The sequence below is a fragment of the Notechis scutatus genome, chromosome 1 (genome assembly GCF_049901735.1).
Source record: "Notechis scutatus isolate UNSWTSFEM ecotype Mainland chromosome 1, rNotScu1.2, whole genome shotgun sequence".
Lineage (NCBI taxonomy): Eukaryota > Metazoa > Chordata > Lepidosauria > Squamata > Elapidae > Notechis > Notechis scutatus.
Window position 1 is genome coordinate 314,968,678 of NC_142009.1, and position 16,810 is coordinate 314,985,487.

The window sequence follows — 16,810 nt, forward strand, 5'->3', positions numbered from 1 at the left end:
ACCCATTATTAGATTTTAATATACATATATGTCCCATTAATATCTTTGTACATGCACAGGTTATTCAAGTTCCTGTGGGGTTTGAACAGTTGTAAAATCTGTTTAAGATTAAACATGTATGAGGCATCAACATGCATAGCCCCAGTGGTGAGCTTTGATTGCATTGCTAAAATTGCCATCTTGGCTTTTTTTTTTGCCAGTAATATACTGGTACCTGATAGATTCCAGGAGAGATCATGTTAATCTGCTGTAGCAAAAATAGTTTTGTGTCATTTCAAATGTTTCCAAGTTTTTGTTTTGTTTTGTATCAGTTTTTGTGGACTAAAGTCCACTTGAAAAATACAGCATTGGCTTAAGTGGTTGGTTCATGTTTGCATGTGTGTTTGTTTATACACACTTCATTGTTGGAAAAAAATATCTGTATGTCTCTTGTGTTCTTGAAAATTAAATGTGAAGATATAAACTATTATAATCATCTTAACACTTAATGCATGTAAAACAATCTCAATTACCATGAATTAATAGCACAAGCATCCTGGGATGTGGATGGGTAATGGGATAAAATTGTGCTAGTTCATTTTGATTCATCTATGAACTTACAGATAATTCATATGTCAGCAGTTTGATATTGAATGTTTCCTTCATTCAGCAATAGTTACCATAATAAGACTATCTGGGAGGCTGAAATCATCTCCCAATAGATTCTGTAAATTGCCTTTTTAAGTGTCAATTTGTGAATTCAGTCTGTTTTCGCCCAAGTAAATTATTCATTCATTCATTCATTCATTCATTCATTCATTTATTTATTTGGTTTGTCAATTGCTTACAAGATAATAGGTATAAGTAAAAACAGTTATGAATACATGGATGCATATAAGAAAAATAAGAAAAATAAGAGAAACAATAGGACAGGGATGGTAGGCACGTTGGTGCTCTTATGCACGCCCCCTACAGACCTCTTAGGAAAGGGGTGAGGTCAATAGTAAACAGTCTAAGATTAACGTTTTTGGGGTTTGGGGAAGAAACCACAGAGTCAGGTAGAGTATTCCAGACATTGACCACTCTGTTGCTGAAGTCGTATTTCCTTCAATCAAGTTTTGTGTGATTAACCTTGAGTTTGTATCTGTTGTTTGCTATTGTATTATTGTGGTTGAAGCTGAAGTATTCGTTGACAGGTAGGACATTGCAATGTATAATTTTATATACTATACTTAGATCGGACCGAAGGCGGTGTAGTTCTAGGTTTTCTAGATCTAGAATTTCAAGTCTGGTGGCATAAGGTATTCTGTAACGAGTAGAGGGGTGGAGAACTCTTGTGAAATATTTCTGGACTTTCTCAACTGTGTTAATATCAGATACATAATGTGGGTTCCAGACTGATGAGCTGTATTCGAGTATTGGTCGAGCAAATGTTTTGTATGCTCTAGTTAGTAGTGTGATATTACCAGAGAAAAAGCTACGTAGGATTAGGTTAACAACTCTTAATGCCTTTTTGGCTATGTAGTTACAGTGGGCTCTAGAACTTAGATCATTAGAGATGAGTAGTCCAAGATCCTTGACAGAGTTTGGATCATCAGCAAGGTCTTGACTATTCAGCCTGTATTTTCTGATTATTATTTTTTTGCCAATATGTAAGACAGATCATTTATTTGTTGAGATTTGAAGTTGCCATTTGTTTGACCATTCTGATACATAGTCAAGGTCTTTTTGAAGGGTAGCAGTATTGTCTGTAGTGTTGAATAGCTTTAAATCATCAGCGAAGAGAACGCAGTTGCTCTTAATATGATCACAGAGGTCATTTATGTAGAGTATGAAAAGAGTTGGTCCTAGAACACTGCCTTGGGGGGCACCACTGTTGACTGGTAGAGAATTTGATAGGACGCTCCCAATTTTGACCATTTGTTGTCTGTTTGACAGGAATGCTTCTATCCAGTTATACAGGTGTCCAGAGATATCGTAAGATTTTAGTTTTAGGAGTAGTTTGTCATGTACCACTGAATCAAAGGCTTTACAGAAGTCTATGTAGATTGCGTCTATTGCTTTGCCTTGATCGAGTTGTGTAGTCCATATGTTTTTGCAGTGTAAGAGTTGCAGATTACAGGGTAGTTTTTTTCTGAAACCAAATTGTTTATTAGAGTTGTTCGTGTCTAAGTGGAGGATGATGGATTGGTTAATAATTGATTCCATGATTATAAGATTGCCACTTCAGATACCAATTTTTTATGTTTGTTTATTACCTGCTACCTGGTTTGGGTTTATCCCTGATGCATAATTAATAATTAATGACAATATTGTCCATAGGATTGGAAAATAATGTATACTTTATAATGAGTGTATTTTTCCTCTTGATTGATTGTAACAATATTTTCATAAACGTTGTTGCAAATTTTAACTGTCTTGGAGAGTATGGCAGACAAACATGTTAAGAGCTTGGTAAAATCACCTCTGTAAAATATAATAATGCATATATCAATGTAGTTGATTCCCCACTGATTTCTTCTTTCTTTTTCAGGCACAGATTGATCAATACTTGGGGCTTGTGAGGACCCACATAAATACTGTTGTGGCAAAGTGAGTATTGTCAAGTTATTTAATGTCAGGATGAATAGAATACTGTTGCTAGATTTCTATATGATTAGTATTAGGGACATCGAAGTCTGTGTCATGCAGTTTCTTAGAGCAGCAACTACTTAGCAACCAAAAAGTTACCCCTCCACCCCCACCTCCCAAGAAGACAGCTAATATAAAGAAAGCTTTTGGATAGTAACTTCTTCCTTACCTCAGCTGAGGTTAGGTATTAAAATGTCTGTATTTTAATTTGAAGTCAGTTTTGCATCTGGCTCCAATTTGCAGTTTGAGTAATGTGTACAGTAGTTTTTGCAGATTTAAGATGTATTCTGTCCTGATTTAGGACATAATGACAATATTACATTAAGGAGTGATAACTATAGCTCTATGGGTGATCATATACTCCTGCACTGTTCCAGATCACTACATTATTTTTAATGCCCCAAATTTCCTAAAAAATCCTTTCCTGATTCACCTCTTGCAACTATTAGAGATAACACCTCCTTAAACATTCCTTATACTTCTACAGCAAAATGTTTCCTGCTGCCCTGGAAAATAATTATTCCTCTAAGTTTCATCTGTTGATGTACTTTCTTTTAGGGGTGTGCAATGCTCTAGAAATAATTCAAAAAAGATTCATCAGAGATTGTGAAACCATCCAGGTTTTAAATAGAAAAGAAGCTATTTCCATTTATGATGACTGTAGCTCATAATGAATGTTTCTGAGTGAAAGAAATTCTACCTGAGGATTAGTTTCAAGCAGAGAAAATTAATTATGTAGTGAAATAGCTATTCTGCGTGTCTAATTTTCATTTTTTTGTAATCTTATTTTTTCAACCTCCAGAATCCAAGCCAAAATCCCAGGCGCTAAGAGGAAGGCTGAGTAAAAGTATAGCAGCAAGAATCTATCAACTACAGGAGTGAATGATAAGAGAGTCTGGGATGAAAACAGCTCTGTTCTTTTTACTTATAATTTATTATTCATCTCTCTTTTTCTTGCTTGCTCTCTCTCTTTCTCTCTGGGTGAAGGCAGATGTAAAATAGAAAAAGTCAGGGCTGCAGCATGCCCCACAATCATAGGTCGAGCCTGGCTTTCTCTGAAATTCACAACCAAAATAAGGCATAAATGCCAGGAAAATGGGCTCATTACCTGCCTTTAGTTTTTTTCTTCCCTATTCTTCAGGCTGGCTTTCCGGCTATCCAAAAAATGAGAGCACTGCATAAATATCCATGGATTTTTGTTCATTTCTTTTTATATAGCCAGCTATATATCCATACAACATACCACTTCTTTGAAAATGTAAAGTTATTTTAGGGATTGCAAAGAGAACATTTGGGTGACATCATGAGAAAGCAGCCAATCAGCACTGTGCACAGCCAGCTTCTGCTTCAAATTTGCAGAACTTTTTTTTTCTTTTCCAGTTCCATCCTGGGGGGAAAAACGGAAGTTTGGATTCAATGTAGTGAGGGTGCTGCTGGAATGACACCATTGCTCTGAATGTGTTATATTTGTCTTCACTCTTCTTTCTGTCAAACACCATGATCTCAGAGATGTGAAATAATGAAACAGCTTCTCTCCCCCATACTTCTCCTGCTGTTTCTGTACTATCTTAGACTATTTGCAATCATGTGTGTCAAGCACTAAAGTATAGTAAAGAGAAAAGTGTTCTAGGTGTGGTTCTTGTGTTGCTTCTTAAGTGCATGATGGTGAGAACCTAAAGTTACTATTGAACTTTCAATTTTTTATTATCTAGTGCTTCTACTATTATTTCTTCTATCAGCATCGCTTAAATAACTCTGAATGTTACATGTGACTAGGGCTTTCCTGCTTAGTGCACTGATGCAGTTTTGCTTCTACGTCCACTGGGTTTGCTGGTTGGCTTTATCTTGACTATTTAGAATCATAGACTGAGTCTTCAAGTGTCATTGTTTCTATTTTGGCACATCTAATTAAAAAACAAGCCAAGGAGCAATCAGTACTTAAATGGCATAATTCATTTTGTATAACTCTCTTAAGAAATTGAAAATAAAACCTACACACCCAGTACCTTTTGTTTTCTTTTTTGGTTTTGTTTTTTTATTTGCTCTTTAAGGATCAGTGGTCTGATTACATGTATGGGAAAATTAAAACTTCCAGCTTGTAATATGTATCACAAATTTGTATGACGTTCTCTGTAGGATTTAATTATGGATTCTTAAATATTTGCACTTATGTACTTGATACTGAATGCAGAAATAAATGTTACTAAATGTTAAAAGGAAGGTCGTCTTGCCATTTTGCTCGCAGTCATTATCACATAAATACTATGAATTTATATATTGTACTGCTTTCTGTCTCACAAAATTGCTAATAGCTCTTGGATTCTACTGAGGAATCTGCTTTTAACAGGTAACATTTTCTGAGCAGCACTGGGACTAGATAGTATTTTTCAGAAATCTAGTTTTATTCATTCCAATTCCCAGGGAAGCTAGTTCATAACTGGATCTGGAGATTGCTGTCAAAAATGATTTACAGACGTACATGCCAGTACAATAGACATGCCCATTTTTATCACATTGATGTTTTGTGACTTAGTGCTATGTATTATGAGAGAAACATAGAATTGCAGTCTGAAGAATGTATTAAATATTTTGGAATCGTGTCTTTTTAATAAATTGGATAAACAATTTCATACGTATATCAAGAAAAATATCCCATTTTGTAAAATAGGAACATAAAAAATTGCCTTATAAGCCAGACCATGGGTGTGTCTAATTCAGCATTGTTTACACTGACTTGAAGTAGGTTTAAGGCTCACTTTTTAAAACACATGTTATCCAGAAGAAAATGGGGATTAAACTTGTACGTTTAGAGGGAAAGGATATTAATCCATTGAATACTATAAATATTTTTCCCAAGTTTCTTCAACTGTGTAATGTTACATGGTTTAACTTTCAGCTCATGCTCTGGATCCCCAACCTTTCTGCCACCAGAGACCAGTTTCGTGGAAGACAATTTTTTCATGAGCCAGGTGGTTCAACTTAGATCCTGCAGATGCAGCTTTGTTGACTTGCTGCCACTTGGGTGGCCCAGTATCTAAAAGGATACAGACTGGTACCAGTCCACTGCCCAGGGTTGGAGACCTCTGTTCTAGATAACACACAAGAGTTATATACATTAGTATATTTTTATGAAAAAATATACTAATACTACCATTTGCAATCAGTACAAATATATTTTTCGTCAAAGTGAATCCTGCAAAAGTTTCTGTTAGTTTTCCAAGCACTTATTTTCAGTAATGAAATGAGGATAGACTGTGATGTTTGTTTCTGTACCTATTATGCACAGCAGCATTAAATGCTGTCATCTAGTTCAGGAGCTGATCAAGAAGTATGTCTTCTCAAAAAAAATGTTGAATAAGGTTCTTCCATCCTTGTTCTGCTTCAGCAATGAAGCAGTTTTCTGTTTGTACCGGGAGTATGGGTAGAGCAGGGTGGGCAATGGCCCCTTTATGAATTATGGACTTCAACTCCCAGAATTCCTGAGCAAGCATGGCTTGCTCAGGAATTCCTGGGAGTTGAAGTCCATAATTCATAAAAGGGCCATAGTTGCCCACCCTGGGGTAGAGGAAGGAAGGAGAGAAATGGCAGGGATGTTTTGTTTGGAGGCAGCTCCTGACATGAAAGCTGCTTCTGACACTTCTTTCCGTTTCTCCTTTCCCCAGGTAAAAATGTGGGCAGAGAATAACCAATTTCTTTACTGGTTATCTACTTCCTTTCTTATCCCTTTGGTTCCTTTCCTTTGGTGGGGGGGAACGAGAATTTCTTGGTGGTTGAACTGGCACCCAAAAGATCTCCCCATTCTTCTTTCCCTCCATATAACCTTTCCTCTAATGGTTGACCAAGTGGAAGAGATGACAATTTGGTAGTGGGGAAAGCCCTGATCCTCCTACTGCCAATAGTTGAATAGTTCCCCAGAATCAATCTGGAACCATAGCTGTAGGTATGTCTACTGTGTCCTCAGATGGCCAACAGAAACAGGGCAACCCATTGCCAGCAAGCTTACCTCCAGGCCATTCAGCAGAGTGCACTACACTTGTGCCATCCAGTATGAGGGAACTCCACTGCCGAAACAAAATAGGAAGACATGAGCACAAGCTTTCATCCAGTAGGATGAAAGTCAGCTGAAGGCAAAGTGTTCATGTCCTTTGTTTCTTAAAGCAGCAGCAGCCTCTAGTTAGCAGGTGATACAGAAGCTCCCTGAAGATGTCATGTTGTCGGTGTTTTAATACAAAAATCTGATTTGATATAATGATCAAAGAGGGCCCAATTGTGGGTTCCCCTTCCAACAGAGGTACATGAGCTGCAGGAATATCCAGAGAGAAGTGAAAAAGCCAAGATGGCAGCTGTGCCTGCACAACTGGAGTCCACCCCTTTTAATATGCGTTGCATGCAAAGGAAAAGTCTTCATCACAGCTACATCATCTTTTTGCTACCCCCACCACCAGGATGGTTATAGGCCATTTCAGCACCAGCACCATTCTTTCTCTCCCTTAGAGGTACCGAAATATACCCTACTGACATTCTATAAACTAGCCAAACCTGTGTCATTTCAGCAAGCTTTTGGCCCGTGAGGTAGTTTTAGCTATTTTACTTTTAATAATTTATATATATTATGTGTGTGACTTTAGGCACTCTACCTAAAGATCCTGTTGATCATGTTCATTTATCTTCAAGAGCCCCTCTTGAATAAATTTCTTAAATTCTCAAATGCCTAGGTGAACCACTAAAGTAACTTTCATTAAAAAAAAAAAAAGATGTTATGCCAAGTATAACGGATTTTGTTGCATTTCTAAAAAGCATCAGCTAAAATGCATTCATAGTTCTGTGCAATGCCCATTTTATCATTTTATAGCTCTAACTGTAGACACAGAAAAATCACATAAACGACTACAATTTCAGCAACTATCTGGAAACAAAAATGCCTTTGGTTGTATATTATTCTTTAAGTAAACCCTGATATAATTATTTAAACGCAAGAAAGGAAAACACGCTTATAACTGGGTGCTTACTGACTCATAAGAATTCCAGGATTCTTTCATATTTATTAAAAGACCCTCCCCAGTGTTGAAAAAAAAACAACCCCACCTTCTCCCCACCGCCCCCTACCCCCATCCCCAAGTGTATTGCAGTTTTTCGGTTCCAAATGAAAGGAGGGGAATAAATAAATAAATAAAAGACAGAGCATTTTTTAAATCCGCCCCTATCATTTTTCCTCGGCTGCTTTGGAACAGCAACAACAGACGGGTCTTGCGAGGCACGCGCAAGGCCAGCCGGCTCCGGTTGTCATAGTAACCGCCCGCGCGGTCTAGCTCGGAGTGTGGAGGTGGGGTGATGGCGCCTCCTTCTCACTCGTCCCGCTGTTCCGAGTCTGCGGCGGCGGCACTGAAGCATCTGCAAGGCGTGGGTGAGCGCTTTCCTTCCTCCGCGGTTGCTTAGGCAGAGCTGTGAGGCTCCCGTGTTTGAAAGCTTGCGCGTGGCCATCTTGAAAGTGCGAGTGAGAGGGACCCCAACGTGGGAAGAGAGCTGGTGGCGCTCCCGCGGGGAAGGGAGAAAGAATCGCTGCTTCCTCGGACTTGGGAGAAGGGAATGATTTGCCAGTTCACCTTTTCAGCATGTCTTAATATTGAGAGGATATTTTTCTCTCTTCTCTCCTGTGAAATATAAACGCACAGCAATAAGGCATCTTATGTTGTCACTACTGCTTCCCCCGCAAGGATTAAACCTAGATTCAGTTATAGCCTTGGTGAGGGGATGGCACCCTCCACACAAGTTATATATCCAATTCTTAGATTTATCTTCCATTAATTCATCTTGCCCCCCCCCCCTTAATCTCTTTAGAAATAGGGGCTTGGGTCTACATCATCTGAGCCAATGAACTTGGCAACATGGGAGGGATCCAAATTTTGGGAATTTTATACTGTGGAGAGGCAAAGATTGAGGAATGGGCATTTTATATGGAAACACGAGGTATTCTTCATTGCAGGGCCTTTCCAATGTTGGGTGAGAAAATATACTGAGATAATTTGTAGTAAAAAAAAACCCTGCAAATTGTGAATTTATTTTTCAAAAAGATGTATGGAATTTTAACATTGTAGCATAGAGTCTCATTCCTTTCCTTCTCATTGTCTTTATCCTATGCCTTTCTCTGCTGAACCCAGGTCTTCATCCGCCAACCATATATGGTATACTTGATGAATATATTGTCACATGGAGAGACATAAATCAAGTCTTTATAATATTTCAGATGTTGCTTGTTCTTACTTATTTAGACATCAGGAAATATTAAACATGCAGATTTGCAGTTATTATTCATTATGAATTAAAATTTTCACTTGGTTGCTGACATACATGTATCCCAATACATATTTCACCAGTTTACATTTTATCTGACCAGACGAAGTGCATTATTGTTAATTAATTGTAATGTGACTTAAGCATTAAATTTCACAAGCATGGCCAGTTGTAACCTAGTGTTCTTATTATGCTTCCTGGCATTTTGCACTTAAATATTATTTTCTCATCTAGTTCATAATCTCTTGTACTGAGAACTTGCGTTTGAAAACTATTTTGTTTTGTCTTTGAAGTTATCTTTATTCTGATATTATTTTAATTGCTGCATATGGGGAAACCTTTCAAAACAAATTGTACCTTATGATTCTTGACGAATGTATCTTTTCTTTTATGTACACTGAGAGCATTTGCACCAAGACAAATTCCTTGTGTGTCCAATCACACTTGGCCAATAAAGAATTTTATTCCAATAAAGAATTATATTCTCTCAAAATTTTGCCTCTATAGCAGGCTATGTGTCACTTTCTCTATTTTTCATGCATTGCACCATAGTTTCATCCTTATTGAGAACTATCATACATGGACAGGCAACTGTTATTCTGTGGACTTCAGACCTTCTACTTAGAATTGAACTCAAAGATCTTGACACTTAAATGAATATATACAGTGCATGAGCTTTAGGAACTATTTAAAACTACTCAGTGGTTCGCAAGAAAGGGTGCGTAGAAGCTATCAGAAATGTATATACAATCTACCTTCCCCTAAACTCTCAGAGAAGAGAGAGATTACATCATGTGCATCTGGGGATTGAAGACATATAAAAACGTGTACATGGAGAAGTGGAAGACATTAAATCAGTCTTTTGTCACAGTCTAATGATTTCCTGGTCAACATTTTCAATACTAAAACTGATGTCAATGGGTGGGGGCACAACAATTACGTTGACTCACCTCAGATATCTTATCAGTCCATTCTAGCAAGTTTTTAAATATTTTCTTAGCAATGTGGTAGGGAGTTTGGCAACATCCCAAGTCTATTTTGGGAATTCAGATTTTGCTGAATGCCAGAATTCAATACTCTCTGAATTCTAAATTCCAGAGAGTAACAAGGATTGGTCCTAGATGACCATTCTTTGCTCTCAGGTTGTGTGGTACTTGCTCGTTTACAAAGAAATTAGGGGAGCTGAAGGAGCAGAAACAATACTTAGAGTAATGGAAAAGAAAAATAGGAAACATAGCCAACCATAGGTTTTCATATGTTAGAAAACCATGCTAGGGTAATGTGCAGTGAAGCATCAGCATTTCTCTGCCCTTGTGAGCAGAGTACCATCCAATGACCCAATAAAGGTGAACTTTCTGAGAGGAATTGTTTGCATTTTGTTAAATAAATTGCAAACTTGTTTAAACAAATAGCTCATCTAGCAGTTCAAAACATGTAAATGCGAGTAGATTACAAAATGCGAGTACAAGTTACTTTTGGCGTATAGCCATTCTGACTACATGACCATGGATAATGTCTTTGAACAATGTTGGCTCCCTTACTGAGGGATGAGCACTGAGATGAGCACTGTTCCCTAGAGTCAGACACAACTATACAGGGAAACCTTTACCTTTATCTGAAACAAATTGGTCATATTAGTTCAGCTCTTGACTTTCCTTTGGCAGAACCACTAAAGATAATTTGATCAAGACCTTGAGTAGTGATCTGGGATTTTCTCAGCTTGTAGACTTCTAATATTGTAGACAGGCTGCATGACTATGGCTACTTCATTTTTTCAAGCAGTAAAAAGTGGAAGTGAGCTTCTGGGTTCAAAAGACAATCCGTGTCTCTTTGAAAGAGGGAGTGGTGCATGCTGTCTTGACAATAATACTGATATTCCTCCCTCTTAATCCAAAAGTAATAAACAAATTGAATAAGTCTCCACCTTTCTTTTTTTATAGAAAGTTTTGGAAAAAGAGTCTAAACTTGGGCTGCAGATGATCCTAGAAGAAATAGAGTACATGGATACCTGGTAGATGGGGTTCAGGACCAGATATGAACTGAAACTGCAGTGGTCAGTTTTGTGGCTGATTTTCTTCAGAAACTCAGTGGAGAGAATGTGGTCCTGGTCCTTTCAGTTCCCTCTCAGCAACATTCTATACAACTGACCAAGGCATCCTTCTGAACGATTTGCAAGAGCACTACCTGAATCAGAAATACATTGGATACTTCAAGGGGAAGTCTCTTAAGTCCTTGGCCATACCAATGTCAGGCGCTGCATGACTCAGCTCTCTCTCCCACGTGCGAGAGTTGTATTTCATGGTTTCTCAAAATGTCAGTAAAAACAGTGTGAGAAGTTTATTCAAAGGGGTAGTGGTGGTGGTGTAGTTTGCTACATAGTTAGGGAAGAAAGAAGATTAGGAACTTGTATCTATAAATAGGACTAGTTCTTGAATCACTGAAATTCTTCAGTATTACATATTCAGAATTCCTTGATTTTCTTGTCAATTTATCAAAACCTCTCAAGTTCTATTTGAATGGCTAAATCTTGACAATATTATTTAACATACATATAGCACTACTTGGGGAAATTGCAGCATATTAAACTACTTGCCCCACCCCCTTTTGAATGTGCTGGCTTAGTATCTTCTGTCCTTACACAATAGGTCCCATCAATGATTATTTGGCTGAGAACTCCCAGAATTCATTCTGCAACTAAAATGTCAAACTAATAACTGTGAAGTTAACTTCCAAGTTGCAAAGCATTATTTTACTTAATGTGATTGAAAACTGAAAAGTATTTTCAAGTCAGGTTTCTTTGTTCTTCCTTTTTATTTAGAAAAACAGCTTCAGAATGAAAGACTACTATTCAACAAAGAAACTGTACAGCACCTTGAAGATGCTGTCAAAGCCATTAAAAAATTGGTAATATCAAAATCTAAAAAAGTATTCTCTAGATATTTAAAAAGTACATGTGTTGTGCTTACAAAATTTGAGTCAGACTAAATAGTCTTGCAATGAATCTATGGATAAATATTTGTGTCCTGGATGTACTCTTATTAGAGTTCAGTGTTGCTGTAAAAAGATCTCTGCTAGGATAATGGTGAGCTTTTTTTAAAAAAAACCTTGCACACAATGTACCTTATAACTCATCTTCTCTCCCATGCCCTCTGTTCAACTTGCTTTTCCAGGCAGTGCTGGATTCAAATCTGATTTCAAAATCTTAGTATTCTATTAAACTTGCTGACAATATTTAGTCATGCCAGATCTCCCACAGTCTGGAGGGGGAGAGGGGAGGAAAGAATACAGGTAGTTCTCGACTTTTGACCATAATTGAGCCCAGAAATACGGTCATAACTCATGGTAGTCATTAAGCGGGTCACCATGTGACCTAACCTAATTTTATGGCCTTTTATGGGGCAGTCATTAAGCAAATGCTGTGGTCATTAAGTGGTCGTTAAATACATGCATTTAAGCCAATGGGCTTTTTTTTTAATGGAAACTGGAAATAAATGCCAGTTTTGGGAGAAAAAAGCCAAAAACCATAGTAAATATAACTAGGATATAAGTGTGGGCCAGTTGCCAAGTGCCCAAAATGCGATAATGTCACCTTGTGGAGGGGCAGCCATTGGAATTTCAAAACTGGGTCAAATAGTTCTGGAGAAGTCCACTGTAACTTCAAATTGCCTTGCCCCATTTACTGAAATTTATTAGAGATCTAAGCAATAATTCTTTTATATTAACTTTATCACTACAAAAAAAAGTCTGTACCTACAGAGTTTAGGAAAGATACAGCCATCAGATTTTTTTCCTTTGTCATATATCTGTCAATTTTTAGGAAAAGGAGAGAAAAGATACAATTGAATTGTTGGAAGAAGAGACCATAAAAAACTGTAATCTCCGTATCAGAGTCAAGAATTTCCCAGCAATTGTTATGAAAGAATTTGAAGGTATTTTTAAGATCATCCATTTTATCTTAAAGTAAAATGCATTGGAGAATGCAACTTATGATTAATTTGCTAATTATAATAATTTATTTTAAGAACTATGCAGGTTGACAGACAGCTTTATATAACTTATTTTGATTAATATTTGGATTTGGATCATAGAAATTGAGCTATAATTTTTAAGTATTAAAAGAGGAAACTAAGAAACATTATATAAATAGTTTTATTATTTATACCTGATTTAGAAAAAAATGTGAAATCAATACATACCTGCTGTTTACATACTGCTTAATCCCAGATCCCCACTAACACATCTCCAAACTGATCTGATAAAAAGGATTAAGTTTTAATAACCTACTGTTCAAGACAGCAACTTCTTTTAAACTCTTATTAATGATCTGAAAGGATGAATCCTATAGAAGACCAGATAAAGTTTGTGATGGAGAGCCAAGAGTGAATTAGGTTGTTTGGCCCTAATGCATTTAAATATTACCAAGATTTTCCAAGTATTGGAAGTATAGGAATATACTACGGATCCTTTTCTTGTTTGCTTGAATCTTCGGCTGAAGAGGTATTAGAATAAGTGAAGGTGAATATGGAAAAATAACTGCTTTAAAAGAAGATCAGGAAATTCATGGAACATGAAACATTGCATATATTTGAAGCTCCATATGTGGAGTTAATAGATCATCAATATTATATGGCAAATAATAAAAGAGGTTTTTTGTTTTTTTTTGATATTCCAGCTTTCAAGACATCAGTATTTTCAAGGACTTGTTTCTGTGGAAACAGATCTATGCAGTATAACTGGAATATCTAGACAGAATGAAGACTAAGTCCAACTACCACTTCAGTGTGGCTAGCCTTTAGAGTCAGTGTTTTATCGGGGCCTTGTTTCCCTGTGACTTCTATAATTTCTAGATGATTCATTCGGCACTTCAAGTTACCACAGAGATCTGGTAATTTATAGAAACATTAAAAATGGATTTAATAATTTATTTATTTCTGTCTTTCTGTTTTAAAATTCCTTATTTTAGAACTTGTGGCTGCTGCCCATCGATTTCATCTTAACAAGTTAAGAGAAGTAGAAGCTTCTATGAATGAAACTATTGCTGCAGTAGAAGAGGTGTACACAAAGCAAATGCTCTTTGAAGAACAAAATGAAACACTGTGGTAGGCACTATTTGCTTGTAAAAATGAGCAATTGTAATATTCAATTCCTTACCCTAAGGTCCATGTACTCTCTACTATTATTTTACTTACCTAAAATAACTTGTACAAAATTTTTAAAAAGCATGGAACATCTAACTGAAAGCTTCAACAATTAGTTTCAGTGTTTATGAAATATGTGCATTTGAGAAACAGTAACATAATTTCTATCTTATTCCTGCTAAATTTTATAAGGAAGTATGTGCAATCCACTGTTGGGAAAAAATTATTTTTAATATTTGTGGTGTTTCCTCTTTGCATAGCATAGTATAGAGATGTAACAATGTTATCGGCCCTTGGCAATGGGTTTCAACTTTCAAGATAGCAGGTAGCCTAGAAACTACATTGGTCACACTTGTTGATGACCTTTAGAGAGACCAGGATCAGAGGGGTGCCTGCAACCTTCAAGTCCTCAATTTCTCAATAGTTTTTAGTACCATTTACCATGGTATCCTTCTGGAGTGCCTTGGCAAGACTGGAGTACTGGGCGCTGTTTTGTAGTGGTGTTACTCCTTCCAGAGGCCCTAACTCTAACCCTAACCTATATATATATATATCAGCCCTTGACCACAGAGGTGATTCAATAGAAAGCTGAACCAATACTCTGAGGCTTTTTAGGGTCTGGATGAGAAAGAACAGACTTGAAATGAATCCCTGCAAGAAAAGTGACTTTGAGTTTATGATTCCAAGAAATATTATCTTTGACTATGAATGATTGGTATTCCTATGTTCAGAGTTGGTTTGCACTTGGCAGATCCTGGATTCACAGCTCCTATTCAATCAATAGGTAGTACTTGTAGCCAGGGAGATTTGTAGTCAGTCAGGTCTTAAACATCTCTTACTTGGGTTTTTATAATGTGTTCCACACGGGGCTGTTCTTAGAAAGCATTTGGAAGGTACAACTGGTACAAAGTGTGATAGTCGAACAATAGTGAGTATCCCAGTTCAGTATAATAAGATGAATCCACTGCTTTGGGATTATTATTATTATTGGTTACCATTTGGCTTCCAGATCCTTGTTGTCACCTTGATGGCCTTACATGGTTCTGGACCAGATTATCCAAGGATGTGCTTTCGCCAAATTAATTTGACCATTAAATCAGATCAAATAAAGTCAGTACTGTCTAGGATTGTTACTTCCCTCCCACCCCCCATATTTTGAAATTATGTCTGATCTTCTCTTTCCCTACTGAGTTCAGAAGAGTAATTGAGCCTTGGTTATTCTGTCTAGCTTACCAGAAGGGCACGTTGTAAATGAAAGTTGAAACTGAAGGGCACTTAAATTTATATGTTTTCTGTACATTATTTTGATACTGCCAATTTTGTTTATATACTAAGTTTTATATTTTGATGATAACAATTTTGTTTATATTATGGGCAACTTTATCATTTTTAAGGGGGTAGTTTTTTATTTTGTGCTCATCTTGATTGTTAGCTATCCAGAGTCTTTGGTAATGGCTGGCATACTTACTAACTAACTAACTAACCAACTAAATAAATAAATAAATAACTGGTTAGTTAATTGCATGAATAGATGGATGGATGGATGAGTTGATGAATGGATAGATGAATGAATGAATGAATGAATGTTGGCTTATGTTGTTTACTGTCATTTTTAAGCTTTCTTCACAATTTTCTTTTGGCAGTAAAGAGCAAGATCAAACATGGGAGAAATATAATGAAATTGTCCAATTAGTAAACCAACAAATGGCTGCAAAGCATTCCATGAACATTAAAATAAATGAACTTCGTAATATGACAAAAAAAGAGGAAGATGAAACGGCCATGGAAGAGATTGCCATTGAAGATCTAAAGCAAGTAATGGCTGCAGAAGCCCTTCAATTTAAAGAAAAGAAAGCATCGTTAGGGCGACAGGTACAGTTTTATGAATTGAACCTTAGCACTGCATTAATGAAAGCATCAGTCTTGAGGACATCCATCCAGAGGGTTTTCCGAAAAGTCCTCCATGGTTTAAAATTAAACTGCTCATAAAGTGTAGTACACTGGAATTGAGTTTGAAGCCTTATACATGAAAAACATCAATCAGGTGAATGTAAAACATTTCTGCTCATTATAATTTTGGGATCTTAAATCTAGGCTGCCACTATATAATTTGCTAAAATATATCCATGAACATAAATCCCAACATTTGTGAAACAATTCTTACCCGTTTTAATATCTCTCCAACAATGCTGGAGGGATCCATAGAAAGTGCTAAATAATGTACAAGTAACAATTTTAGCTATATTAAAGTTGGTTTTTACTGTAGATTGAAGAACTTCAGAAAAAACTTCAGATGAGAAAAAATGAGGCTGAGGAAAAGAAGAAAGAATTTGAAGAGTTGCTTAAAATACTATGTCGTTTACAGAAGAAAGTTTCATATTATAATCAGGTACGTTGAATTGTGCCTTTGGTAATGTGCCATTTCAAAGTTATATCCACTGAGCATTATATTTTTCCGGTATAAAATTAATTGAGACTATATAAGTACAGTCTTAGGTAGACTGCATCTCAATGCATTAGGGGGTTAAATATTGAACATTTTATTTACGTATTTATTAAATTTGTAAGGCTACCTGTCTATCAAAGGAACAATAGACAGTGATCAAAAGTAAGAAACAACAACCATAAAACACTTCTCAAAAAAACAGATCAGTTAAACCAGTTCACCAATTAAAAATCCGGCCCTCAGTAATCCTTGGTCATGCGATTGTGATTCCCCACATTCCCTGCCACCTTCTGACAAGCATAGTCAATGGGGAAATTGTCAGGAA

General features: G+C 36.6%; 2 protein-coding genes across 5 annotated transcripts in view; both read left to right on the forward strand.

Moving 5' to 3' along the window:
• RTN1 (reticulon 1) overlaps positions 1-4,826 on the forward strand; it is a 129,694-nt gene extending 124,868 nt beyond the window's left edge. For both annotated transcript variants that reach the window (XM_026670065.2, XM_026670066.2), the window contains 2 exons: positions 2,513-2,571; positions 3,413-4,826. In XM_026670065.2, coding sequence (XP_026525850.2) covers positions 2,513-2,571; positions 3,413-3,455 — 102 coding nt within the window. In that variant the 3' untranslated portion in view covers positions 3,456-4,826. The remainder of the gene's footprint in view (positions 1-2,512; positions 2,572-3,412) is intronic.
• Positions 4,827-7,940: 3,114 nt separating this feature from the next.
• Positions 7,941-16,810, forward strand: part of CCDC175 (coiled-coil domain containing 175) — a 36,606-nt gene continuing 27,736 nt past the window's right edge. For all 3 annotated transcript variants that reach the window (XM_087952343.1, XM_087952342.1, XM_087952344.1), the window contains exons 1-6: positions 7,941-8,014; positions 11,720-11,805; positions 12,719-12,830; positions 13,865-14,000; positions 15,683-15,911; positions 16,306-16,428. In XM_087952343.1, the coding sequence (XP_087808469.1) occupies positions 7,942-8,014; positions 11,720-11,805; positions 12,719-12,830; positions 13,865-14,000; positions 15,683-15,911; positions 16,306-16,428 (759 nt within the window). In that variant the 5' untranslated portion in view covers position 7,941. The remainder of the gene's footprint in view (positions 8,015-11,719; positions 11,806-12,718; positions 12,831-13,864; positions 14,001-15,682; positions 15,912-16,305; positions 16,429-16,810) is intronic.